The 27,376-nt window shown below is 52.9% G+C and overlaps 1 protein-coding gene and 1 long non-coding RNA gene across 3 annotated transcripts in view; one reads left to right on the top strand and one right to left on the bottom strand.

Moving 5' to 3' along the window:
* The window catches only part of LOC310751809 (ephrin-A3-like), a 60,885-nt gene extending 51,597 nt beyond the window's left edge, over positions 1 to 9,288 (bottom strand). For both annotated transcript variants that reach the window (XM_083591503.1, XM_083591502.1), the window contains exon 1: positions 8,846 to 9,288. In XM_083591503.1, the coding sequence (XP_083447629.1) occupies positions 8,846 to 9,273 (428 nt within the window). In that variant the 5' untranslated portion in view covers positions 9,274 to 9,288. The remainder of the gene's footprint in view (positions 1 to 8,845) is intronic.
* The window catches only part of LOC310751979, a 252,485-nt gene that overhangs the window by 185,432 nt on the left and 39,677 nt on the right, over positions 1 to 27,376 (top strand). The window lies entirely within an intron of this gene.

Here is a 27,376-nt window from a genome sequence, read left to right as displayed (position 1 = left end):
GCCAAGCATCCCATCTCCCAGGATCCTGAGCAGCGATGCTGTCAAGGAAGGACTTGGGGCAGAAACCACACACACACCCTCAATGCAGCAGGGATGCTGGCTTAGTTCCTAGAGGACAGGGTTATCCATGGCTATGTTCCTACATCGGCTGCCAGAGACAGTGCGCCGCTGAATGCCAAATGCTAGGAATCGCAGGTGGGGAGAGTGGATGCTGCTGTGCTCAGGTTCAGCTGGGGGCCTCCTACTGGTGCATCCGGCTGGGGGCCGTAAGAACAGGAGTCTGGACTGGATTAATGGCTACGAGATACAAAGACTGTGTCTGCTTTAGCTGGGGCGATATATCAATATATCACCCAGGACCGGTATGAGAAGCAGACCGTGATGTCGGCTTCACTTAGCGGTAGATCGCTGGTGAAACGCTCACCACTCCATTGCTAGCAGAGGGACTCAGGAGCGGCAGCGGTTTTACCAGCGATATACCACTGAGTGAAGCTGACATCCCACTCTGACCTCATAACTGTGCACAGGGAGAAAAAAGCTACATTGGCGAGGCACCAATACAGCTTGTTCCTCCTTCTGTGTCTTTTAACTGCTCAGCTGAGGAGTGTGTGGTTGCCACTCCCCTCTGAACAATCAAAGGATCCCCCAGCCCAGCACTGGCACCCGCCACAAGTGGGGGGGGGACACTGGGGACACTGAGAGCTGTGGCAATTTCACCCGGCGCCTTGCAGGCTAAGGCCAATGCAGCTTGTGTTTCCAACACCGCGGTATATTGCCAGATGTTTGGGCTGGTGATATACAGTCATACATCATGTTACGTTCTTTCAGGTTACGTCCCACGATAACCCGGAAGTACCGGAAAGGGTGACTTCCGGGTTTCACCGCTCGCGCATGTGCAGAAGGGCAAAATGACGTCACACGCATGCGCAGAAGTGGCGAATCACAACCCGCACGTGCACAGACATGCCGCTGCAGGTTGTGCTCTTTTCATGTTGTGAACGGGCCTCCGGAACGGATCCCGTTCGCAACCAGAGGTACCACTGTACTGCGATGTTGAAAAACTGGTATCGCCCAGCCCTAGTCTGCTGTTGGAGAGAGCACTGTGGTGCTCAAAGTCCTGCTTGTAGGTTTCCCATAAGCATCTGGTTGGCAGTGTTAGAAATTCAGATATATAAACTAATTGCCAAATGACACCTTAAACCTAGGTCATAGTTGCCACAACGAAATGTCTAGATGCCGGGTTTTTTGTGGGGTTGCTTTTTTTTTTTTGCAATTGGACTTATTATTCTTATTCATTTCATTTCTATGCAGCTTTATATTGGAGAGAACAACTCTCCAAGTGGTTTACGACACATTAAAACATCAAATAAAACAATCCAGAAAACATTCCAGAGTCTTCTTTTCTAAATGACATTTGGTTTTCCCTTGTCGCCAGCCTGGCATCCAGAGATCTCCACGTGGTTGCAATTGAACCCACGCTAGCAGCAAAATGCGCCTGGCACCTGGCTAATTTCTAACACTGCAGCGATTGTCTGCTATGGAAAAAGGATGTTGGGCATGATAGGCCCTGATCTAAGCCAAAAGGCTGAGAAGCGATCAGGGCAAAGATCTCAGTGTAGTTTACAACACAAGAATACAGGATTAAAAACTACAAAATATATAGCCAAAACAAAAGCATAACCACCACCCCACCCCACAAACACATTTAAAAGGCCATAGAATCAACGAAAGGCCTGGTAAAGAACATTTTCACCTGGCACCTAAAGGTGTATAATGGAGGCACCAGACAAACCTCTCTGGGGAGAACATTCCACAAACGGGGAGCCACCACAGGAAAGGGCCGTTCTCATGTTGCCACCCTCCAGACTTCTCATGGAGGAGGCACATGAAGAAGGGCCTCAAAGGATGATCTCTGGATCTGGGTTGGTTTATATGTGGAGAGGCGTTCCTTGTGGTCCTGAGCCATTTTACAGGATCAAAGAATTGCAGAGATGGAAGGGACCATGGAGGTCATCTGGTCCAAACCCCTGCAGTGCAGGAATCTTCGCCTAAGATTAAGAGTCTCATGCTCTACCGACTGAGCTATCCCAAGGATGAGGAACCACGTTGCTGGACTCCAGCTGCCATTGTCCCTGGCTACTGGCCATCTTCCTTGAGCATCGGCCAGGCTAGCTGGGCCACAGCTTGCCCAACCTTGCTGCAGGGTGTTGAGCGCCGTGATCGTATACACAGGCTCTGTGGGTTTGAGATATGCATCACATCTGAATCCTGCCTTTCCTCCGGGGAGCTCCTCCTCACGGTGTGCACATGGGGTTAGGAGCCCAGCCTCACCAGCACGTCCACACACGTTCCTAGTCCACAATATTTCCTTTCCTAGCTGGTCTGGCTGCCCAACTTTATGTATAAATAATTGCGGGTCTGAAAGGAAGACAACCGGCTTTTGTGTAGCTTCTCTGCATCATCGCCTGGAAGGGATTCCAAGTTGCCACCGGGAAAATGGCCTTGTATGAGCCTGTAGCTCAGAGAAGGGAAACATGTTGCTGAACTGCAACTCCCATCACCAGGGAGCAAGGGCAATGTTTGGTGGGGCAGATGGGAGTTGAAGTCCAGCAACATACAGAGGGCCAAAGAGTCCCTACCCGGCTGTAGTCAGTCCACTATAAGCCCATGAGATAGGCAAGGCTACCTGGAGACGCCACAGATTGAATTTGGGAGTAGGTACTCTGCCACTGGGCTATACAGCCCTTCTCCACACAGCGCTACAGTTCCCAGAGTGGTATAACAATCCATCCTTCTTCCCAGGGACCTGTGGGAATTGTAGCTCTATGTGGAAGTGCCTCCTAACAACTCTCAGAGCCCTTAAACTACAGTTCCCACGATTCGCTGGGGGACACAGTGGTATCAGAGTGCTTTAAACGGATGGTGAGGATGGGGTCTGAAATGCTCAGCACACATTCGCAAGCCATGTGAACCCACATGCGAGAATACAGCTTCCAACAATCTTTCCGTGGCTTGTGTGTTAATTTCCTGCGTAGAAATTCCTCCACAGGAGGAACCTGTGAATGTGACCTAGCAATATCCCTACCCGCCAAAAAATCCCTCTGCGCCAAAGATGGAGAATCAGTGGCTCTCCAATTCCCATCATCCCACTCCAACACAGTTATGGATGATGGGAGTTGTAGTCTGAACACTTCCGGTGGGACACAGATTCTCCACGCTTGGCTCAACAGGGCTGCGAAACACAGATAACCCCATAAAGAATATTGGGAGTATTTCCACACACACGCACACAATCTTACTCAGATTGTATACCCACTAAAATGTGGCAAAATTTAAGTTGGTATTCTTCTCCCTCCTGTTAAGATAATGCCTGTGTTCCACATACCCCCATACTATTGATGTTTCTAACACCGTTCCCTGTTTGCAGAGGATGAGGACTAGAAACCTTCCATGAATAACATGCCAGCCTGTCTTTTAAAAAAAGAAAATGGTAAGAAGTTTAAAGGTTTCCTAATTCAAGGTATTCCCCAACCGACCCCAGTTGGCTCTCTGTTTTTAAAGGGCAGGGAGCGTTTGATCCTCATCTGAAGACTGAGAAATAAGACTGAGAGATGTGTGAAGCTTTTGTATGCAGGACCCTCTAACGAAGACCTTTCCTCCGCCCATCCTGGACCAATCAGCAGCTCAGCAGCTCATCAGCACACCAGTCACATCTGCCCTTGTCCGGAAAAACACACAGATACACACCAGTGTGACACAGGGACCTGCTTAAAAAGCAAGAGGGGAGTGGACCCCAGAGATTTTTGGGGAGCGGAGGACACCTATTCTGCAGGGAGTCTGAGGACAACAACCGCCACCATAATCTCGGAGCAGGCATGAAAGACTTAAAAATAAAAGGGATGGGAGACCAAACTCAGGCAGGTGGCATCAGTTTCATCTCTAATACAATATTTGGAGGAGAGGATCAGGTTGTGTTGATGTCCGATCTGGGAAAATCCCAGGCTGCAGTTCACCCAAGTGCCTAGAAAAATGTAAGAACCATGGCTCTTTTGGAACTCTGTAGCCATTTTTTTAAACAAAAAAACCTCCCAGAAATGCAAAGCGTTTCTCCGGCCTAGGGGCAATCCACTAAGGCCATGCCGGTTACTGAAAGGTGATGGGTGATGGGACGAGTGATGGAGCGAAAACCTAGCGTTGAAGCCATCTTGGAGTCTCCAAAACCAATGGCAAACCTCCATCTCATTGTGGGTTTACAGGAAATGTGGTCCTGAGGAGAGTGGCACAGATAAGTCAAAGCAGGCAGAAATAGACCAGTGGGGCACGTTCTCTCTCTCTCTCTCTCTCTCTCTCTCTCTCTGTGTGTGTGTGTGTGTGTGTGTAAGACGCCGCATTGATGAAACGGGTTTGGGGGCGGGTTTGGGGGCGGGGGACAGGGCAGACGTCAAAAAACTCATTCCCTCCCCGATCCTGGATAATAAGAGCAACCTGCTTCAGCAGCAGTTGGAATTAGAGGAAAACTGGATATTCATAAACACAAACAAGCTTTGTACGGAGGGGAAGAAATGCTCCCTAATGTCTCTCCAGGGGAATGGGGGAAAGCAAGCAGCTTCCCAGAGGTGGAAGAAATGGGGCATCGTCTCGTCTCCATCCCAGGCTACTGCGCTCCTTCTCAAAGCCCAGCACCCTAAGGCCGCAGGAACAGCTTTCAATGCTGTCAGGTCAAAATGTCTCCAGAGCAACCTCATCCCCATGACAGGTGTCTCGCAGGGGTTTGTTTATGGCTTCTCTAAACACCCGGTGACCGGGGCCCCACAAGGACCAATTCCGCCGATAATTTATCCCCAAAATCCCGGCGCGCAAGGCTATGTACGGCGCGTGCGGCTGCAGTGAAACCAACACTGCCGCACTGCTCCGCCATAAATATCCCCGACGCGCCGGCAACTCGGCTCTGCGGCAGGGACCCCCCGCCCCCCCAACAACACGCCTCGGCTCACCACAAAAGGCGGGGGCCCAGCACCCACGGCGCGGTTGGCGGGGACGTAAAGACCGAAGGGAAAGGGAGCCAAACTGAAGCCTTTCCCCGACACCCCAGCAAAGGCAACCATCGAATGGCTAGGCCCCAAAAAGGAGTCCGCGGCACCGAGCGGGGAAAGGTTTGGTTTGGGGTGCCGAGGTCTCGCGGAAAATAAGCCAAGCCAGGTGAGCTAGGCCCGTTGTGACCACTGCCATCACTGCCACCAAGGCAGCCCCAGTGCATTGTGGGTCAGGCTCTGCAGAGCAGATCTACCTGAGCCCTTGATACGGCTCCTTAGCAACCATCCTCTCTCTTCAACTGCCACCCCCACCCCTGCACTGCACACACACACACACACACACACACACACACACAACCACTAAAAGTCAGGCCAGGTTAGAAAGCTTTTTAGCCGGAGGAAGGGGGCTGGGTGTGTGGGGAGGTCCCCCCCAGCAAAGGGCCCCGCGTCCGCTGCTCCGCCATTGTGTGGCGCCCGCCAGCGCCCAATTCAGAGGCGCAATTTATGGGGCCTGGGCTTCCGCCTCAGAAGACATTCTCAAAGGAGACGGTCCTCCCTCGAGGCACACAGAAAGGAGGCGCGGGAGAGGGAACGAACGGAGGGCGTGAGACCCAGACGCACCAAGGACGGACGGACGGACGGACAGACACTGGGGAGCAGGAGGGAGAGAAATTTGCAGACAGCCGGGCACACGTGGACTCCAGGCTCGACCTGTCCTTCCCAGCGTCGGTTAACGGCCAAGTCCCAGAGAAAATGGAAGCCACAGGCACAAAGCGGCATGGATAGGCCACCGGGGAGTAGGAAACAGCCGCTGGCCTGAGTGGGCCTCCAGAGGGTCACCCTGTTCCCAAGCCACGTCAGCACCCGTTTTTAGGGTCCTGTGCCTGGCGTCACCCACTTACGCTGCCGCCCTGGTCTCCCCACGGTGGCCGTGTCCCTTCCTTCGCTTCACCCCATGGGCAGAGCATTAGAGATGCAACACACAGGCGCTGTTAACTCCCCCATTGATCTGGCTCCCTGTGGCTCTGTTTGGCGGCCATTACAATTTCCAGATTATTACTTAAAGCCCCCATTGATTTTTTATTTTTTTTAAAAAAAGCGAAGGGGTGGAATCACGCAGAGAAACGGCGACTCGGCAAGGTGTCCCACCTTGCAAAACAACACTTTTCCGTTCAAGTCTCTAGATCTGGGCCACTCGTGGCACCAGCAGCAGCCGCCGGTCAAGCCAAATGCACTTGGGAATCAACGCCGCTGCTCATTGGAGGTTCGATCCCGGAGCCACACACGTAAATAAAAGGGGGGCAGGCGTCCTACACAAGCCGAGAACCACGTCTTCCTCAGCCAAGGATTGCTGCCACACAGCAGGCCCTGCCTGGGCCCTGTAAAGAAATCAGGTGGCTTTGTTGGTTAATCAGCCTCCCGCCACATGAGAGAGAGAAAGGGAAAAAAACATTGCTGGCCACCAGGAATCCACCAGGAATTCGAGTGGACCACACATGAACGAATAAAGAGGGATAGGCCAAATTATATACCGCCCCCCCCCCCATCACACTTCAGCATCACTTCAAAATACAAGCGGCAGGCCAGTGGAAGCAGCTCTAACTGACTCATATTAAGCAAACTGGGGGGGGGGGAGGGAGGTGTGTACAATCCCCCTCTCACTTGCTATCTATCGCCAGCGTGTAAACACGGAGCCCAGCAGTCAATAGAGCCGGCTAAATGACGCTCCTTCTGAAACAAAAGAGAATCAAGAGATGGTGTGTGCAGATAAATATCTCTCAGATCCCTCCCACTTGGGAAAACAAAAAAATATGGAGCAGGAATGCCCTTAATGCCTCCAGCTTTCAAACCTTGCGGCTCCCCACTGTCAGCCCCCCTGGTTAACTCCCCCCCCCCACACACACTACACACCTTCTCTCTGTGTGTGTTCCCAAGCACTCACATCCAGGCAACCCGGTTCCTTTGTGGTGTCCTGGCAAATTTACAAAGGAAGGGTCAGGCAGGTGAGCCCCTTTGGAAAGGGTGAAAAGGTGAGGCTGAAAGGCCTCAGCTGAGCAGGAGAAGCCTCTGTCCTTGCATGCAGGTGGTCCTAAGTTGGATCCCTGGCATCTCCCTGCCTGAAAGAGCTGCTGCCGGCCAGTGTAGACCGCACTGAGTTAGAAGCACCAAGTCTCTCTGTGACTCCAGAGAAGGCTATGCTAGGATGAACACCGGCCTTGCCTGCTTCGGATGGTTTTAAAAGAGGCATTTAAAAAAAATGGGGGGGTGAGAAATGATTAGGCATCAATCAGGCAGCTTCCGTCCCTGCAAACACACACACACACACTCCAAATCCCTGCATGAATGTTCAAGAGAGACAGATTCTCCCTTGGCACTTTGCCTTTCTCTTTGCAATAAACACCCCACAGCCTTCCCTCTCTCTCGCTAAGCAGCAGCCAGTTAGGAGGAGGAGGAGGAAGAAGGGGAAAAAACCTCGCCCAGTTCCCAGAGGAGCCCCGGCATTGCCTGGGCACGTGCCACGGGGTGCTCCGGGGATGCAAGGCGGGCAGGGCGCTCGACGTCCCCCCGCATCTGCCGTGCCTACAGATCGGTAGGCGTGTGTCTTCTCTGCCAGTCTCGCGGCTCAGCCCCACAAACAGCCGGGGAACCCGTGCCAGGGCTGGCGAGGGTTTGGCACACGGAGTCACACCTAGGCTCGGATATATAGGTCACGCCACACACACATGATCAAGGTTGGGCATCCTGTCTGTGGCGAGAGTCCTGGGGGTAGCAGCAGGCATGGGGAGATCTCGATCGGGAGGGTTATATAAAAAAAAGGGCAGAGCGTGCCCCCCAAATAGTGTGTGCCACCCAAGTTTTGGGTGCTGGTAGTGCCCACGGGGGTGCAAAGGTCACGTTGTCTCTCTCTCTCACACACACACAGGGCTCTGTTGCCCTTCAACCGCGGTCTGATCGAGGCCCCCCCCCAACCCCCTGAACTAAGGAGAAATTGTCCTTTTAAAAAAAACCGACGGTCAAGGAAATAAACAAATAAACTCGCTCGGAAAGCGCAGACGGCCCCGCTCCCCCTCTCTAAACACACCTCGCTATGGAGGCCACGGTGCCTGGATTTAGGGGAATTTGGCGGCGGGGGGGGGTTAAGAAGCGGAGCAGAGCTGAAATTGCAAAAACTAGAGGGGAGAAACAGACGGTGGGGGGACGGAGACGGGCAAGGAGAGACGGGGGTGCCGGTGAGTTGCGGGGTGGAGAGAGAGAGAGAGAGAGAAGAGAGACTGGGGTCCCAGTCCAGACAGCCGCCAGACTGGGGGAGGGGGCGATTAGGAAGGAAAGAGGGTGGAGAGAAGGGGGGGGCAGAGGAAGCTTCATATTCTGCAGGATCTCTCCCGACGCACAGACAAAAAGCAGACAACCCCGCTCCCTCCCCCCCCCCTATGAAATCTCTGCTCCCCCATCCCCAGGTTCCGGCGACGCGCGGACCCCGATCCCCACCGCGCACGTGCCCTCGCCCCGTCCACGTGCACGCGCACCCCTCCTCCCAGACACCCACTCCCCCCCTTATGCAGTGCACGCGCGCCCTCTCCCACCTCACCCGCCGACCCCTCTTTGCCTAACACCCACCTTCGCCTCCCGCGCCGGGGCAAATTCCGGGGGTCCAGGGATATACAGGCGCAAACGGACAAACGGAGCCCGATCTCTTTTCTCCTTGAGCAACCCCCCTTTTAAAAAAAGCAAAAACACTGGTCCCCCCAATCCCCCCCTCTCTCCCGCCACCCCACTCCCACCACCCCCAGACCACCGGGTCCGGTACTCACTGCGGGTTGGAGCTGTTCCAATGCACCGCGTGCCGGTTGCCGAGGCTGCCGGCGGGGCCGTGGCACAGCAAGCAGAGCAGCGGGAGGAGCAGCAGGAGCGGCGGGGCAGGCGGCGGCGGCGGCAGCAGGAGCGCGGCCATCCCGCCGGCCGGGGCAGCGCAGCGCCAGGCGCGACCGTGCACGAGAGGCGAAGCCGCCGGAACGGAGAGCGAGGGCGAGAAAGAGATCCAAAGGCGATCGGAGCCGCCGCCGTCCTCCTCCTCCTCCTCTTCGCCGCCGGAGCCCCCAGCGCCGCCGAGGCTCCTCCTTCCCTCCTCCTTGCGCGCCTCCGGCCCCGGGACCGCCCCCCTCGCGCGCTCCCTGCACGCCGCGCGCGCCCGATCTTTCCCACGGGCTCCCCACGCTGCGCGCCCGACGCGTCTCTCCATCTATTGGGGGTCCCTTTCCTGGCGCGCCCTTTGCTTTCGATTACAGGCGGGGGAGGCGTGTCCGTGTCCGGCCACTACGCCCCGCCCCTTATGAAAGAAAGCCCCCCCCCCTCTCGCAGAACATCTGGAGAACCCCCCTCCCTTTCAAACACACACCTTTCCTTCCTCCTTCTCCCCCATATAAAATATTACATTTGTGCCAAGGGTGTTTTGAATTCTGCCCGGAGTCAAAAATCACACGGACAGGCCCCTGGGCATGGGCAGAGTGCCTTTGCCTCAGCATTTCCCCAGGGGCTTTGTCCTTGGGACTCACTTGTGAATGAGAGAGGGGCTGATGTTAAAAACATCAATAATATTTTTAATTCCGTGGAAATAGGGGAAGTTGTCCACCGGAAGCAAAGGGCCTCTGAGTGCACCTTCTCTGCAAAGGTTTAAACGCTGCCTTTGAATGCCACAACTTTGCAGCGCTCAGGATGTGGGGAAATCCAGGAAGGACGCAGCCTCTGAGCATGGGCAGAGGGCCTTGCCATCAGCAGCCACCGGACATCTGGGAAGTGGAAGGAAAGTCAGGTTTATAGGGCAACAATTTCCAGGCTGGAGCGAGAAGGCCCCCCTCGGCCCCTGGCAAACTCTACAGTTTAGGAAATAATTGTTGCCAGGTGGCGAACATCTGGAAGAAAGCTAGAGGTTGTCTTTTATCTCCCCACTCTCCATCCATCCCCCAAACAGAACTAGGAGCAGGCTTCATCCCGAGAGGTGGGGGGACAACCCACCATACTCAGCTGCAGAACTACGTAGTTTCTATGCCGTGGGGGGGGGAGGGATAATGAGAAGAGAAAGGTGCCTCTGAGGTGGTGCAGAGCGCTGTTTCCCCTCCTTCCTTGCGGAATGGCAACCAGCCTCCCTGCGTTCTGAAATCAGGAACCACAGCTTCCAGGGGAGAGGGTGTGGTTTGCTTGGCACCTATCCTGTTAAGCAACCAGCAAAGAATGTCCTGGAATGGACTCCGGAGTGTGGAGTTGGCCGGGTCCTCAATGGCAGAGAATCTGCAGGTTTGAAACTCTCCACTACCATCACCTCCTCCCTGGCTACTGCGGTCTCATGCGGCAAACTGGGGAGGCCTCCCTGTGATCCCCAAAAAAGCTGATCCAGAAAACCTGGGAGGCAGACAACACCTTCCCGCCCACTGGGGAGAAAATCAACGCCAGCCGGCAGGGCCCAGCCCTTGCCTGAACATGTCTGGGGCTGTGGCCATGGCTGCGGCTCAGGCGCGTCAGGAATGTCGCCCCAGGTCCTGGGCCAAGGTGCGAATGCTGGCCTGGGACTGAGAAAGGAACACTGTGCCAGGGTGACTCCACCCTTCCCTCCTGCTTGGCAAAGCAACAAAGCACAGGCTACTTCCCTGAAGCAGGGGAAATCTGTGGCCCTCTGGATGTCTCAGGACTACAATGCCCATCGTCCCTGACCAGCGGCCGTGCTGCCTGGGGGTTGATGGTGTCAGGAGTGCGTGCGGGAGCCAGGCCCTGTGACCAGTAGGGCTTTGCAGTACTGGGGCCTTCCTAAGTTTGTTCTGGAGAGGCAAGGCGTGGGCGCTTGGTAACTCACTGCACCTGGTGGCAAGAGCCAGGAAGGGATATAAGGTCAGCATGTCCCTTCGACTCTTTGCCACAGCAACACGCTCCCTGCCTCGCTGTGTTTGGCTTCTTGCTTCCTGATCCTCGGACCTCGGCTTCCTGACTCCCTGCTTCCTGACCCTCGAACCACTGGCTTCTGGACTCTCGTTCCTGCTCCCACCCCGCCATCTTGCCCCTGGTCCCGACGTCCTCAGTCGGGACTTCAATCACCAGTAGACAGGACCGTGACAGATGGGAGCTGCAGTCCAATGATATCTAGAGTAGCTTCTAGGCAGGAGAACAGGGAGGGGGACCCCGTTGCCCTCTAGATGCTGTTAAGACAACAACTGCCATCAGTCTTGACCATTGGTTGTGCTGTTTGGGGGTTGATGAAAGCTGGAGTCCAAGAACGTTGCTGGACTACAACTGCCATCATCCATGACCACTGGCCATGCTGTCCAGGGGCTGATGGGAACTGTAAGCCAACAATATCCGGAGGGCCACCAGAGTAGCTTCCGGGCAGGAAGCCCAGGATGAGGGCCTCTTTCCCCTCTGAATGCTGTGAAGTCTATGGCTCCTATCTTCCCTGACCGTTGGCCATGCTGGCTGCTGGGAGATGGAATCCAGCAACATGTTCCCTTCTGGGCAGCCTTCCGGGGGCCACATGTCTGTGGTGGGAGGAGCCAGGGGCAAAAGTGGGCGGAGCAACAAAGGCCAATGCTGCCATCATTCAGCAGGCTGGTTTCTACGCATATGCTCAACCCCCCACTTCTCTAACCTTAGAAGCAAGAGGCATGCTCAGAAACCAACCAGGCAAAAACACAGGGGGCAGCTTGTGGGCTAAGATGGCCAAGCCAGGAGTATCCCAGACCCTGAGATTTCAGAGCCCAAACCTGAGACCTAGGGGTGGCCCCTGGTGATGTATTGTGGGGGGCTCTGATGATTCTTCCTCTGTGCTTCCTCCCTCCACTGAGTCCTGGAGACGGAGGTTAATTGGGAGAGGGGAAGAAGGAGCGGAGCAGAGCAGGACACCCCACCCCAAGAGTCTATGCAACAATTTGCAACCCATCCTGCCAAGCAGAAGCTTGCCAGCTCCACGCATAGTCTTCTTGATAAGAAATAATCATGAAAGGCACTCTCGCCCACCTAGAGATTCAAGCCCTCCCCCTACCACCTGGAGGGGGAGTGAGGCAAACCTGGAGACTTCAGCCCAGGAGTGTGTTGACAGTTCACCATTGTGGACAGTTTCAAGGGCCAAACCAAGTTGCCTGGAGGGTCCCTACCCCAGGTCCAAAAGGTGCCTTCCCTTCCTGGCTTAAACGAGCTTCTATTCTCCCTCTCTTCCAGGTTGGTGCCCTGCCCGAGAACTGCCAAGGCCATGTCTGCTGAGATGAGTAGCAACCTTTGGAATGAATTTCCTCTCTATTCGCGGAATTATCACTGCCTGGCACGCCCCTTTAGAAAAACCATCTCATTATCACACTCCTTAGAAAGGGTTGTATGAATGGGAGGAGGGAGTTTTTCTTTTTTCACAGTGCAAGGACTCAAGGGTGCTCCCACCCTTGTATTTGAGGATCCGGTCACTCAGCAGGAAAGAGGGCAGAGGGCAGGTTCTTGATGTAAAATCTTAGTCCTCCCTGTTCAAAATAGAGAGCTGGTTTAAAGAGGAACACAGGAAGCTGCCTGATACAGAGTTAGAGCCATTGGCCTGTCTGGCTCAGTACTGGCAACACTGACCGGCAGCAGCTCTCTCGGGTTTGAATTCTCAGCCTGGAAAACGCTGGGATCTGAGACGTTCTGCACACAGAGCAGGTGCTCCACCACTGAGCTGTGGCCCTTCCTCTAAATCAGTGTTTCTCAAACTTGAGTCCCCAGCTGTTGTTGGACTACAATTCCCATCCTTCCTGACCCCTGGGTCCCGCTAGCTAGAGATGATGGGAGTTGTAGTCCAACAACAGCTGGGGACCCTAGTTTGAGAAACACTGCTCTAAATGTATGTGATCTCTGACTGGTTGGGACAAGTGTCAAGAAGATGCTACTGAACTACAACTTCCGACAGCTGAAAACAGCATGATGATGGGAGCTGTATTTCCGCAACGTCTGGGATGGCCAAAGGTTCCCCCACCTGCCTTACGCAGTGCTTTACTTCTCCCTCTCTGGATGAGTGACAACCGTGGGATAAGTCGAGGCAGACATTTAGAGGCTCAGAAAGCAGAGAGGTGGAATCTGCAATCCGCCTTCGGCAACCGTCAGCTGTGGAGAGCTGACTTTGTACTTATCTGCCTCTATAGCCCCTGCCACTTATTAGAACATAAAAATCCATTCTTGGGTCTGTGAGTGTGTGTGTGTTTTTAATCACATCAGAATATAACTTGGGCGGGGGTGTAGTTTGTGATGTAATTTTTGACCTGGCAATATTTTGTGAATCATGGGATGTGCGTGCACTATGCAAAAATCACAATGTGGGAAAAACTGTGAAGCCAGCTAACATTTTTACATGGCTCCATCTTTATTTCAGACATCGGAACATATCTGTATACAGTGGTACCTTGGGTTACATTTGCTTCAGGTTACAGACTCTGCTAACCCAGAAATATTACCTCGGGTTAAGAACTTTGCTTCAGGATGAGAACAGAAATCGTGCTCTGGTGGCATGGCGGCAGCAGGAGGCCCCATTAGCTAAAGTGGTGCTTTAGGTTAAGAACAGTTTCAGGTTAAGTACCGACCTCCGGAACGAATTAAGTACTTAACCTGAGGTACCACTGTATCGTGATGTTTAGCTGATGAAACATCATGATGTTGAAAACCAGGTATTGCCCGGCCCTGGAATCCAGATGTAACCCACATGCCTAAAAAAGCTGGCAACCCCCTGCCCTAGACCTTGTTCACTATGGAAAGAAATCAACCCTCAGAACAGAAATCGTTGCAGATTCATTTCCCCTTGCTCTGTTGTCTCCCGTTGTGAGGTTTTCTAGACTGTAAGTGCCTCAGGACAGAGAACTGTCTCTCACTTCTTTACTTATTTATTTGGTATAGCGCCATGTATATAGATGGTTCAACAAAAGCCACAATAACAATCTGTATTTTTGGAACACTGTTCGTTCTGTATTTACGATATCTTACAATATCGCCGCCTGATTTTGCCTGATGGTTCCTGAGATCAAGCAGCAGGTTTTTGTCTTTCTTTGGATACAACTGGGCACCATTTTGAATTAAGATGGTGGACTGAGCCTTGCACGGATTTCAAGCACTGATTTCAAAAGTGCAATAATTCTTTCTTTGTTTGTTTGAATTGGGTGTGCTGGCTGATGGTAGTCCCATGAACATATGGAGGGCCACGGGCTCCCCATCCCTGCTTTATACCTCTCTAAGTGCATTTCATTTTTGAATTCTGGTGCTGGAGGAGACTCTTGAGAGTCCCATGGACTGCAAGAAGATCAAACCGATCCATTCTTAGGGAAATCAGCCCCGAGTGCTCACTGGAAGGACAGATCCTGAAGCTGAGGCTCCAATACTTTGGCCACCTCATGAGAAGAGAAGACTCCCTGGAAAAGACCCTGATGCTGGGAAAGATGGAGGGCACAAGGAGAAGGGGACGACAGAGGACGAGATGGTTGGACAGTGTTCTCGAAGCTACAAACATGCGTTTGACCAAACTGCGGGAGGCAGTGGAAGACAGGAGTGCCTGGCGTGCTCTGGTTCAGGGGGTCACAAAGAGGCGGACACGACTAAACAACCAAACAACAACAAAGTGCATTTCATATGTGATCCCTGATTGGTTGGGACACCTGTCAAGGACAGGGGTGGGGAACCTGGGGCCCTCCAGATGTTGATGGGCTCCAGCGCCCGTAAGAGCCTCCCTGCTGGATCAAGCAAAGGCCCATCTACCCCAGCATCCTGTCCTCACTGTGGCCAAGCAGATGCTTGTGGGAAACCTGCATCTACTCCAACCACTGGCTGTGCTGGCTGATGGGAGTTGGGAGTTCAAGCACACCTTGGAGGGCCACAGGTTCCCCACAGGCCTGGGCTTAGAGCTACTGAGCAGCAAAATGTGCATGCATGCTCACCCACCAACGCATGCGTAGGCGTGCACCAGGCATGGCTGGGGAAGGGCTGCTCACCTCTGCCCGCCTGCAGAAAGGTGGGTCGTGTGTTTGTGTCTGTGCATGGATGGCTGGAAGTGAGTGGGGGGAGAGAGGCTGTTTAGATGCCTGTCAGTAGCCCCAGCTGGGAAGGGTGGGGGGTGGGGAGTTGTGGGAAGGGAGGAGGCTGGCGAAACAAACGCGGAAAGACCAAAAAAAGCTTCAATTAATTATTCATCTGAGGAAGTGAAGTGTAGAAAATACAACATGGAAAAAAACAAGCTCTGAACGACTGGGCTGATGGTTGGAGCGGGCAGGGTGGCTGCAGGGGGGTGGGTAGAGAAAGAGGAGGGGTGGAAGGTACAAGGGGAGGGGGCAAGGAGAGAACAGCAGTCCCAGAGGCTCTGTGTGAGTGAGAGTGTGTGTGTGTGTGTGTGAGATGGAGGCAGCTGTCCATTAACCCTTCGGGTGCTGACACCGCAAGCAGGGCTGTCAAAGCCTCCAGGTGCTGCTGGATTCCCACCTCCTGCGACCCGTGACCATTGAGCCATGCTGGCTGCTCAGCCTGATGCATGTTTGGAAGTTCAGCAACAGCTGGGAGGGCTGCAGGGTTCCCCTCCCACCACACCCCTGTCCTAGACACATATCCCAACCAATTAGGGATCCCATATTAAATGCACTTGCAGAGGTGCAAAGCAAGGGTGGGGAGGAGGGCTGGGCGATATCTGGTTTTCAACATCACAATATATCACCAGCTAAACATCATGATATACCAACATATCACAATGTCTGGAATAAGGATGAAACTATGTAGAGGCAAACAGTAGGGCTGGGAGATAACTGGTTTTCAACATCTCAGTATATCACCGGCTAAACATTGTGATATACTGATATATCACGATGTCTTAAATAAGAACAGAGCTATGTAGAGACATTGGCTGGCTTCACATATCAAAATTATGAAACCAGTATCCTGATATGGACTTCAAACTGGTTTTGGACAATATATCACCCAGCCCTAATGGGGAGACCATGGACTTCCAGATATTCTTAGACTCCAACCCCTGTCAGCCTCAGCCAGCATGGCCAATAGTTCCAGGGAGGATGGGAGTTGTAGTTCAGCAACATTGGGAGGGACACATGTTCCCCACCCCTGTCCTAGGCACGTGCCCCAACCAATCAGGGATCACATACAAAATGAACTTACCCAGCCAGTATAGCCAACAGTCAGGGAAGATGGGTGTTGGAAGTCCTATACCTGGAGGGCCACAAGCTTCCCAACTCATGCTTTACACCTCCATAAGCGCATTGAATCTGTGAACCCTGGTTGGTTGGGACACGGGTAAAGGACAGGGGTGGGGAACACTGTGGCCCTCCAGATGTTGCTGGACTCCAGCTCCCATCATCCCTGGCCAGGCTGGCTCAGAGGAGTCAGGAGTCCAGCAACAGTTGGAGTTAAGCTCCAGCTGGAGGCCATAAAACACCCTGCACATGCTCCGAGGCACTGCGCTTTTAACCTCCTCACTTTTTCTGGATCTGAAACAGGTATTCCGACCGAGTTTCTACAGCCACATGCCATGGCAAATAAAGCAGAGTGCTTTTAATGCCATTGCTGTTAGGGGAATCTGTAAATCTTATTACTACAATTGTAATTATACAAATGTTCTGATCTTTATGTTGTACTGATATTATGCTGTGTAGTGACATTTGCGTTGTATGTGGTGAAGCACCCTGGGAACTTCTGTCGAAAGGTGGTATATAAATTAAATTAATAATACTAACAGTCTGGGGCTTAGGAACCTTCGAGACAGAGGGAAGCCTGAGAAGAGGTTTGTTTCCCCCTTAATCCAGTCCCCCTCCCAAAATGTAGAGATTCAGCTCTTTTGAGTCTCACCTCTGCCACAGACACTGTTGCAGTAGCCAAAATAATTATTTACACAGCCTCCACCCGCCCCCTCTGGCACGACGCAACTCATGATTCTGGCCGACACTGCAAGGTTGTCGTTTGCAAGATTGTTGCAAGGATTGCCAATCACTGATCTGCACATGTCTTGGGGGGGCGCTGCACCATTTCAGCTGCACCATTTCTACCCACAGAACAACCCAAGGGGAAGAAATTTGGGTGAGAGATAGCGAATGGCCCAAGCTCACTCCATGAGCTTCGTGGCTGATTCGAACTCGGGTCTTCCCAGTCTTCGCCTTGCACTCTAACCACTGCCCCACACTGGAAGGTCAGGAACCGGCTTATATAACAGATCTGAAGTAGGGTGAACAGGCACCTGGGACATCATGCAGACACCAGGATTATCAAGGAGCTTTGAACATCACCTAGTAAGTTGAATCTTGGCAGACAGATAGTCTGGGACACCCCAATTATTACAAAACAGTCTGAAAGCAGGATTATCTGTACAGTGGTACCTTGGGTTAAGTACTTAACCTTCCGGAGGTCCTTACTTAACCTGAAACTGTTCTTAACCTGAAGCACCACTTTAGCTAATGGGGCCTCCCGCTGCCGCTGTGTCGCTGGAGCATGATTTCTGTTCTCATCCTGAAGCAAAGTTCTTAACCTGAAGCACTATTTCTGGGTTAGCGGAGTCTGTAACCTGAAGCGTATGTAACCCGAGGTACCACTGTATATAGCTCCCTCAAAATGCTGGGGCTTGCATTTAAAGGACATTTCAAAGCACGGATTCAGCCCCCCCCCAAAAAAGAATCCTGGGAACTGTAGTTTGCCCCCTCCCCCCACAGAGCTGCATCTCCCAGCGCCTTTAAGAAATTACAGTTCCCAGGATTCGGGGGTGGGTGGGCAGTGGAAGTTATGTGCTTTAAATGTATGGTATGTACACAGCCAAAGGGTACTCCAAAAGAGCTAAGGCACGTAAAAGCTAAAAAACACACATAAATATATTCTAAGACCTCCTGACCCCTAAAAAAAAGAGCCCTAAGAAAGTTTTTGCCTAAAAGTGGGGAGGGAGGGGAGAAGATCTGCCACCAAATTTGGCACACACACGCACACACGCACACGCACACAGCAGTGAATACTAGAAAAGCAGAGAAAGTGGAGCATTTGACTGGAAGACAGTGTGGTGAGTGTCACTCTACGACCTGCGAGTCCTGGGTTCGAAATCCTATTCCGCCATGAAACTCACTGGGTTGAACTTTGTGCCACTCGCTGCTTCCCAGCCTAACCTACCTCACAGGGTTGTTGCAGGGATTAAATGAGGAGGGGGGAGCCACGTACGCCACCTCAAGCTCCCCAGAGAAATATGTGGGATAGGAACGCCGTCAAAAAAGAATGTAAGAAAAGCCCTGCTGAATCAGGCCCGTGACCCATCTACTCCAGCATCCTGTTCTCAATGTGGCTAAACCAGTTGCCTGTATCAGGCAGTATCTGAGCACAAGACCATTCTCCTCTCTTGAGGTTCCTAGCAACTGATATTCAGAAAGCATTGCTTCCTCCAGACACGGAGATTGAGCACAGCCACTGTGACTAGTTGCAGTCAATTGCCCTCTCCCTCCATGAATCTGGATTTATCTAATCCTCTTTTAATCCAGGTTGGTGGTAAAAAGGTAAAGGGACCCCTGACCATTAGGTCCAATCGTGACCGACTCTGGGGTTGCAGCGCTCATCTCGCTTTATTGGCCGAGGGAGCCGGCGTACAGCTTCCGGGTCATGTGGCCAGCATGACTAAGCTGCTTCTGGCGAATCAGAGCAGCGCACGGAAACGCCGTTTACCTTCCCGCCAGAGCGGTACCTATTTATCTACTTGCACTTTGACGTTCTTTCATACTGCTAGGTGGGCAGGAGCTGGGACCGAGCAACGGGAGCTCACCCCGCCATGGGGATTTGAACCGCCAACCTTCTGATCAGCAAGTCCTAGGCTCTGTGGTTTAACCCACAGCGCCACCCGCATCCCTCAGGTTGGTGGTAGTTTAACTACCGTATTTTTCGCTCTATAAGACGCACCAGACCATAAGACGCGCCTAGTTTTTGGAGGAGGAAAACAAGAAAAAAATTATTCTGAATCCCAGAAGCCAGAACAGCAAGAGGGATCGCTGCGTAGCGAAAGCAGCAATCCCTCTTGCTGTTCTGGCTTCTGGGATAGCTGCGCAGCCTGCATTCGCTCCATAAGACGCACACACATTTCCCCATACTTTTTAGGAGGGAAAAAGTGAGTCTTATAGACCAAAAAATACGGTAAATACTTTCAATAGGTGATTGATAGATAGATGGAGGGATAGACATACAGACCTCACAGGTCAGGACTCCAGAACAGAGTCTGACACAGGTGCTTATATATGGAACAGAATATTGGGATGGGTGAGGCTTATACCAGTTTCGATTTGGAGTGAGTGGGGCACATGATCTTATAGCAGCCAGGAACATAACCCACGGCAGCCAGGAACTTGCACAACTTTGCAGAAAACAAGCCTCACCAACATATCGTACACACAGATATGCACACACAACACAACCGCTGGTTTGTGCCCCCTTTGGAAAGCATGCTTGCACGAAGGATAAAGAACATTCCCCCCACCTCCCTGGTATTTATTCAGCGTGCCCGCCAGGGTACACCATTTACCACCGCGGTGGAGCGATGTGACTGACGGGCGCTCCGGCAGCGGCGAGGCTGGCACCCTTCCTCTTGGCACATCACCAGAGACAAGATTGAGGCACGCTGCCTGCAGAACCCCCCCACCCCCCTTGCGATCTCCCGCCCACAGCGCAGCCGTCAGGAACCATGGCAGGTTGACGGCACAAGCAGTGCCGACAGCGAGAACGGGCAGTGCCAACGACAACGGTGGATGAGTTCGTTACAGGCAATTGGGGGGGGGGGGAGAAGAGAGAGAGAGAGAGAGAAAGAGAAAGAGAGAATGAGAGAGAGAGAGAGAGAGAGAGAGAGAGAGAGAGAGGAAGGAATGGGATTCACAGCTGAAGCTCTGTGGCAGAGAGCTGCAAATGTGTTGGCTTTCTGTCTGCCTCTTTGTGCCAGCCACCACCTTCTGCCACTCTGTGCCACCCTTGCGCAGCAGTGGGAATTTCTCTCTCCCTCCCCCCATCCGCCGATGTATGGAAATAACTCCCCCTACACAGTGTTCTCTTGCAGATGAAAACACACATAAAAGGCCCACACACCTCAACATGCCGTTATAAACACACCGCCGTCGTGTGGAAGGGGAACACCAGGCCCAACACGGAGCCTGCATCACGAGCGCATTCATGGGCCTTGGATCAGTGACAGTACATTATTATTATTATTAGTAGTAGTAGTAGTACCCTGCCCATCTGACTGGGTTGCTCCAGCCACTCTAGGTGGCTTCCAACAAACGTAAAAGCACAATAAAACATCAAACATTAAAAACTTCCCCAAACAGGACTGCCTTCAGATAGTTGTGTGATTATTTATTTCCTTGACATCTGATGGGAGGGCGGGTGCCACTACTGAGAAGGCCCTCTGCCTGGTTCCCTGTAGCTTCACTTCTCACAGTAAGGGAACCACCAGAAGGCCCTCGAAGCTGGACCCAGGCTGAACGATGTGGGTGGAGACACTCCTTTGGGCATCTGCTTTGCGTGCAGAAGGTCTCAGGTTCAATCGCCAGCATCTCCAGGTATGGCTGAGAGAGAATGCTGCTTGGAACCCTGGAGAGCAGCTGTCAGTCAGTGTAGACAATACTAAGCTAGATGGACCAGTGGGCTGAATCAGGATACAGTGGCTTCCTGTGTTCCTATCTCTGGATAAAGCTGAGGACATTCCCTGCCTGAAAAACCTGGAAAGAGCGCTGCTGCCAGTCAGTGTATGCAATAGAGCGCTAGATGGACCAGTGGTCTGACTCAGAAGAAGGCAGTTTCCTAGGTTGGCTCTTCCTACAGCTCTGTGGAATGAAGCAGCCTGCATTCCTAGGTCCATGTGGCACAAGGCACATAAAGGCTATTTTGGCTATTTTGGGAGACGTGCCAGTTTCTTCCAGAGCGGCCGGGTTCTGGAGGTGCTGGAGACTAACCTGGGCCCTTCTGCATGCCAAGCAGATGTTCTGCCACTGATCAGCAGCCGTTCCTGATGGGTAGGAAGGTGGCACACGCAGCTTTCTGATCCCTACCAGCCCCAAAAGCCTCCCCTTGCCAGGTCCCGGGGGAACCAATCATGCCGGTTCCTTTGCTGACCAAGGGGGGAGCAAATGCCATCGCTCGGATTTGGCTGGCTGAGAGCGAGGGGGTGGTTGTTTTTGTCGCTTTTTCGGCTCTGATTCATTTTCCCAAGCCGGTGGCAGGCGGCTCCGTTTCCACGTGCTGGCTCTGGGAGAACGCCAGGCTTACAACAACAACAACAAAATGGGGAGGGGGTGGGGTGGTCCGCCAACGGGTGCCAAGCTGCCGGCACTCGGCAGAGTTCGACCCTGGGATGCCAGCAGGCAGAGAGAGAGAGCACACACCAGGGACTAGGAGACTGATTGCCCAGAGCAGGGGCAGCCAAACGCTTCCCAAAGGTGTTTCGGCGGCACAATGGCACACATCACCAGAATGAAGGAGACGGACCAGGTGCCTAGATGTGGTGGAAAGACTGAGGAGGACCTGCGTCCAAATCTTGCCTCAGAGAAAAACTCCTGCAAGCCAGGCTCTCTGAGGCCACATTCGCATCACACATTTTAAGCTCTATCATGTCATTGAAAGGGACGCGGGTGGCGCTGTGGGTTAAACCACAGAGCCTAGGACTTGCTGATCAGAAGGTCAGCGGTTCGAATCCCCGCGACAGGGTGAGCTCCCGTTGCTCGGTCCCTGCTCCTGCCAACCTAGCAGTTCGAAAGCACGTCAAAGTGCAAGTAGATAAATAGGTACCACTCCGGCGGGAAGGTAAACGGCATTTCCGTGCGCTGCTCTGGTTCGCCAGAGGTGGCTTAGTCCTGCTGGCCACATGACCCGGAAGCTGTACGCCGGCTCCCTTGGCCAATAAAGCGAGATGAGCGCCGCAACCCCAGAGTCGTCCACGACTGGACCTAATGGTCAGGAGTCCCTTTACCTTTACTATGTCACTTGAAGCAGTCATGGCTTCCCCCAAAGGATTCTGGGAGCTGTTGTTTGTCAAGGGCGTTGAGAGTTGATCCGTCTGTGAGGGGAATCGGGGTCTCTGCACAACGGCACCCTTAACAAACAACCGTCTCCCAGGATTCTCCAGGGGAAGCCATGACTGGAATCACCACGCTTTAAATGCAGAGTGTGAACGTGGCCTGAATCTCTCCCTCATGTGGCAGGGCCTGGACCCTGGACTTGGATACCCCATACCTGCCAAGTGGCCCGGAGAAAACGGGACATCCCCTTTCTTCGCGTGAGGTGGAGGCGGCCATTTTGGCTGCCGCGATCTCGCATGCTCCTGTCTGGGAAAAGCCGCCATCTTGCACGGCACCAAGAAGCATGCGTTTTTGGGGCGCCATGCGAGATGCGCCCAAAGAAAAGCGCTTTTCGGCGGACGAGACTGTGGCGCGGGCTGCATGACTTACCCCGGGAGCGCATCCCGGAAGACAAGCGTCCCGGTTTTCGATCAGAAAAAGAAGCATGGCACAGTACCCCTACGTCAGGGTTGGGGAACCTCTGGCCAGCATGTTTCCAAGGGGCATAAGGAGGAGGCCTGCGGTGTGTGTGTGTGTTTGCATCTTTGTGTGTGTGAACTGCCTCCTCCTGCCCTGGTTAATATTTAACCGTGGCTTCCTGTGACAGAACAGCTCGCAGTGTAGTGCATAGACAGTGTTCAATAAATCATTGCACAGGGCGGTGGAGGCAGGAGCAAAGGGGGGTGTGGGTGGGTTGGGGGTGCATTGCAGCTGGAGCGGGCGGTGGGCGAGGGGGGGGGCGCGTGATAATGGAGATTGCCGAGCAGAGAGCGGGATAAATTATTCATTAAATAAATAAACACGGAGCGAGCTTGCAAGGAGCAGGCGGGAGCGTCGCGGGGAAAGAGGCCTTGGCAAACAGGCCTGGCATGAAACCGTCACCCCCTCCGGGGGCCCCCGGCGGTGGAAACCTAGTCCACGTAAAAGGGGGGGGTGAGGCACGCCCAAGGTGCTACGCGTGGCACCCGAGACGGGGAAGTCAAACCGCGGCTCCTCGCGATCCAGCCGTCGCCCGTTAAGCGCCGTGACCGGAGGAACATGTCAAACAAATGTAGGACAAAAACCTGGAGTCTGTTGAACACGCCGTACTTTTAAAGGACGTTTAAAGCACCTCCAAGGACGCTGGGAACTGTAGTTTACCCCCCAACAAAGCAGTCTTTCTTAGCTCACGTAACAAACCACAGTTCCCAGGATCCTTGGGGAGGAGGGGGTGTTTTAAATGCACGCTCTACATTTAAAGCACACCTCCCTCCCGAAAGAGGCCTGGGAACTGTGGTTTTGACCCCCACAGAGCTACGATTCTCAGACCCTTAGACAAACCACAGTTCCCAGGATTCTTGGAGGCGTGCGCTTTAAATGTATGGTATATGTGCCGCCACACTCTGCCTAATGTCTTTGAATTAAAAAGCACATTTTTAAAAATAAAGCGAAACCTAATTTTCTAAATGTTAATCATTTTGATGCAAATAAAACGTCCCAAACAAAAGTGGATTTTAATTTTCTAAACAGTTCTATTGTTTTCTTTCAACCTAATACAAATAAAACACTGATAACCACAAAATAAGAGTAACTGAGTAGGCCAGGCTGAGCCCCACCTGCAGTGCCCAGCCCAAATGCCATCGCACCTCTGGCGACAGTAGTCTCTCCGCTGAAATATGTGAGCACCAGAGAACCCCAAAAGAAAGTTGAATGCATGCTGGCAGTTGGCAGCTCATGTTCAGGATGTTAAATGTCCAAATGTCAGCTTTTGATTTCAGCTGTGTCCATACCACAGATTTAAAACACATTCCCCACTCTGAAGAATCCTGGGAACTGTAGTTTCCCCCTTAGAACGCTACAATTCCCAGCACTCTCAACTACGTTCCCAGGATTCTTTTCATGGGGTGTGCAATTTAAATGTATGGTGCTTATGCTGACTTTTAAAAGCCCATTGGGGTCACATCCACACCTTACATTTAAAGCAGTATCATACCACTTTAAACCGCCATGGCTTTCCCCAAAGAATCCTGGGAACTGTAGTTTGTTAAGGGTGCTGAAAGCTGTTGGTAGGAGGCCCCTATTCCTAGAGCTGCAACTCCCAGATTTCCCTAGCAGACAGACTGATTGTTAAAACACTCTGAGAACTCCGAGAATTGCTTGGCATCCCTGCAGAACATTGATCAACTGATTGATCAGTTCATTGATCAGTTGATTGATCAGTCCATTGATCAATTGATTGATCAGTCCATTGATTGCATTTCTATCCAGCTTTTTATTCAATGAGCTTAAAGCGCCATACATAATTCTACTCCCTGTCCTCATTTAATCCACAAGACAACACTGGAAGATAGGATGCCCCAAGGTCACGCCCAGTGAGCGTCAAGGCCAAGGAGGAATTTGAACCCGGGTCCCTCCCAGGTCCTAGCCCGACACTCCACCACAGTGGATAGGCCTTGTTCTGTCATGCTGCCGGTCTGAACCCCCACCACCAACTCAGAAATGTATATATCTCTGCACTGCAAAACCCACTGCCCAGCTTCAGAAGAGGGTGACCGATGGAGAGCACTGCGTCCCCACCCACCCCAGTTCACCCAGATCCCACGGTTAGGGGGTGGGCGCCTTTCTCCCTTCCCCTGCCCATTGTTCCATTTCCTGTTTCCTTTTTTAGCGCCACGGTGCCTATTAAAATTGAATGAGGCCCTCATGGCTCGTCGGGTTGAGTCAACGTCTCGCCAGTGCTGAGCCCGCTACGCTTCCCCGCCCTCCCAGCGACGTCCGGGGGGCTACGCTGAAGACGGTGGCAATACGGACCACCTGTCCCCAGGGCGTCCATGGGGTTGCCAGCTGGCTATAGTGTTTTGCAAGCTCAAAATGGGGGAAAATGTGTGTGGGCAGGAGGACATACAAGGGTGTTAAGCCTCCAGGTGGGTTCTAAGAGGCTCCGCCTGCAAATCGCCAGGTATTGCATTAGCCCCACCCCAGAGCCAACAGATCGCCCTGTGGCTCCACCCTTGGATTGGCTAACTTTAATTCTCACATTCTAGCTATTCAGCCAGGTGGACCAAGAGTCAGACCCAGGATAAGGCAGCTTCTTCCTATGTTCCTTTCACCCATGGCATAACTTGGCATGAAACAGCCTCCTAGATTCCTATTTAAATCAGCCTTTTTATTCAGAACCATGAGGACTAGCGTCTTGCTTTTTATTAGGCAGAAGGAGCCTCTGAGAAGAACAGGAGAGAGAGCACAAGAAGAGCTGCTGCTGGATGTCAAGGTGGGAGTCGGGAGCAAGTCGGCGATAACTCACAAGGTTGTTTGTGAAGTTAGCTCTTTATTCAAAGAAGCAAAACAGCGTAGGCCTAGTGAGCACAGCAACTCTTCCTGGCAGGTCTTGCCCCAGTGAGGCGGTTGTGAGGATGGAAAGTCCCCAACTTCCACCACTTTCTAAGGCTCCTCCCCAGGGCCCTTTCCCAGCAGCCTGAGACTCCTTCGTCTTGTCACTCTTTGCTTCACCCTCTTCATGCCTCTTCTGGTTCTGGGAGACCAGGAGGGAAGAGGAGCTGGTCACACAGCAGGAGGGGGAGACTCCCTGGCTTCTTCAGCAGCCTGGCCACCTCCTCCTCTCCAGCCTCCGCTTCTACCTCTGAGTCTGAACCGCTCTCTGCCACTGCATCTTCCTGCTCACTAAACCCCATTCCCTCTTCATCTTCGGACACTTCCTCCTCCCAGCCTGCTCCCTCTGGCCAGTCATCGCCATCCCAGCAACACTCCCCTGGCTCTGACCCTACTTCCCTTGAGAGTTCACTTGCCTGAAAGCCTGGAAAGCTGTTGCCAGTCAGTGCAGACAGTACTGAACTAGACAGACCAATGGTCGGACTCAGTATAAGGCAACTTCCTACTCTATACAGCACAGAACACCTCTCAGATTCAGATTCTCCCTCGCTCCTCCATCCTCTTCTGAAATGATTCACACATGGATGGAGATTAAAGGGGGGGGGGAGAGCAATGGGGATATATAGACTCTATATTATGTGGAGGGAAACAAGAGTATTGGGGAAGGGGGCGGGGGCTTTACTCCTCCCCTTCCAGTCTCCAGACCACTAACTCAAAGGGGATTATGGAAAGCAGGGTAGGCTGGGGGGCTGAGGATTAAGCCCCCTCCCCACATTGGGGCCACCTTTGGATTTCAATAGCCCTGCAATCCTCAGGATCTGCATTTGAATGGGATCCAGCTACTTTCCATTCTCCTTGCAACTCCAAATCCATGGTCTTGGTGTATGGAGCCAGTGGGCTGGGGGGGGCAAGGGGGGGGGAGGTGGCAGCCTCAGCAGTACATTCAGATAATTTTAGATTCTGGACTAGACTGAATGGTTTTTCAAGTGTGTGGGGGGCGTGAAAACAAGCATTTTTATACCCCACCTGTCCTCCAAGGAGCTCAAGGGGGCAGACAGGGTTCTTCTCCCTTTATTTTAATCCACAGAGCAACCCTGTAAGGTAGGCTAAGCCTAGAGGCAGGGACCGGTCCAAGGCCACCATAACCCTCAGGCTACACTTCCACCTTTATGGGTCCACCTAGCCTAGAAGACACGCTGCGGTGGTTAGAAGGCTGGACTAGGACCTGGGTTCAAATCCCTGCTCGGCCATGAAGTCCACCGGGTGTCCAGTCTTACGGCCTACCCTACCTCTCAGGGTTGTTTGGGAGGGCGAAAAGGAGAGGAAGAGAATCACGGGTGCCAGCCTGAGCTGCGTGGATTTAAAAAAAGAAAAGAAAGGTGGGAGATGAATGTCATCATAAAAGTAACGAATGCTGCAGCTAACTTGCGCTTTTTCTGCGGAGGCCGCAAGTAAGGGAAAGAAGGTGATAAGATGCTTCCCTTGCTGCCTGTCTGAGTAGTGCATCCTCCTGGGGGGATTTGCGGGGGGGGGCGGCTGTGTGCCTTAACCCGCTCTTTGCCTCTGCCAGGCTGCCGGCAGAAAGAGATCCAAGGAAATGCCAGGCGAGGTGTGAAGAGAGATGGAGAAGGAGCCCCGGTGAAACCACGGATCTGGAGGGAGCGGCTAGACGGCAGGCGGCGGCAGGGAGGCGGCTGGCAAGCCTCTATGCAGGCTACCTAAGGGAGCCGACCTTTGGCCCTGCCTCGCCTGGCACGCGGGCAGAGATTCTGGCTTGCTAGGGGAAGGAGGAAGAGAGGCATTTTTCTGCATGTGGGAAGTCAAGCAGGGAGGGAGGCTGGTTATAGCCACCTTTGCTAGCCTCTTCGCAGAAAATAAAAGGGCTTCCCAAGCAACTAGCAGCATGCCACAGATGTTGCTGTTGTTTAGTCGTTT

The sequence above is a fragment of the Podarcis filfolensis genome, assembly GCF_964270895.1.
Source record: "Podarcis filfolensis genome assembly, chromosome: 16".
Taxonomy (NCBI): Eukaryota; Metazoa; Chordata; class Lepidosauria; order Squamata; family Lacertidae; genus Podarcis; species Podarcis filfolensis.
The sequence above is the reverse complement of the archived record's forward strand: the minus strand, read 5'-3'. Positions and strand labels throughout refer to the sequence as shown.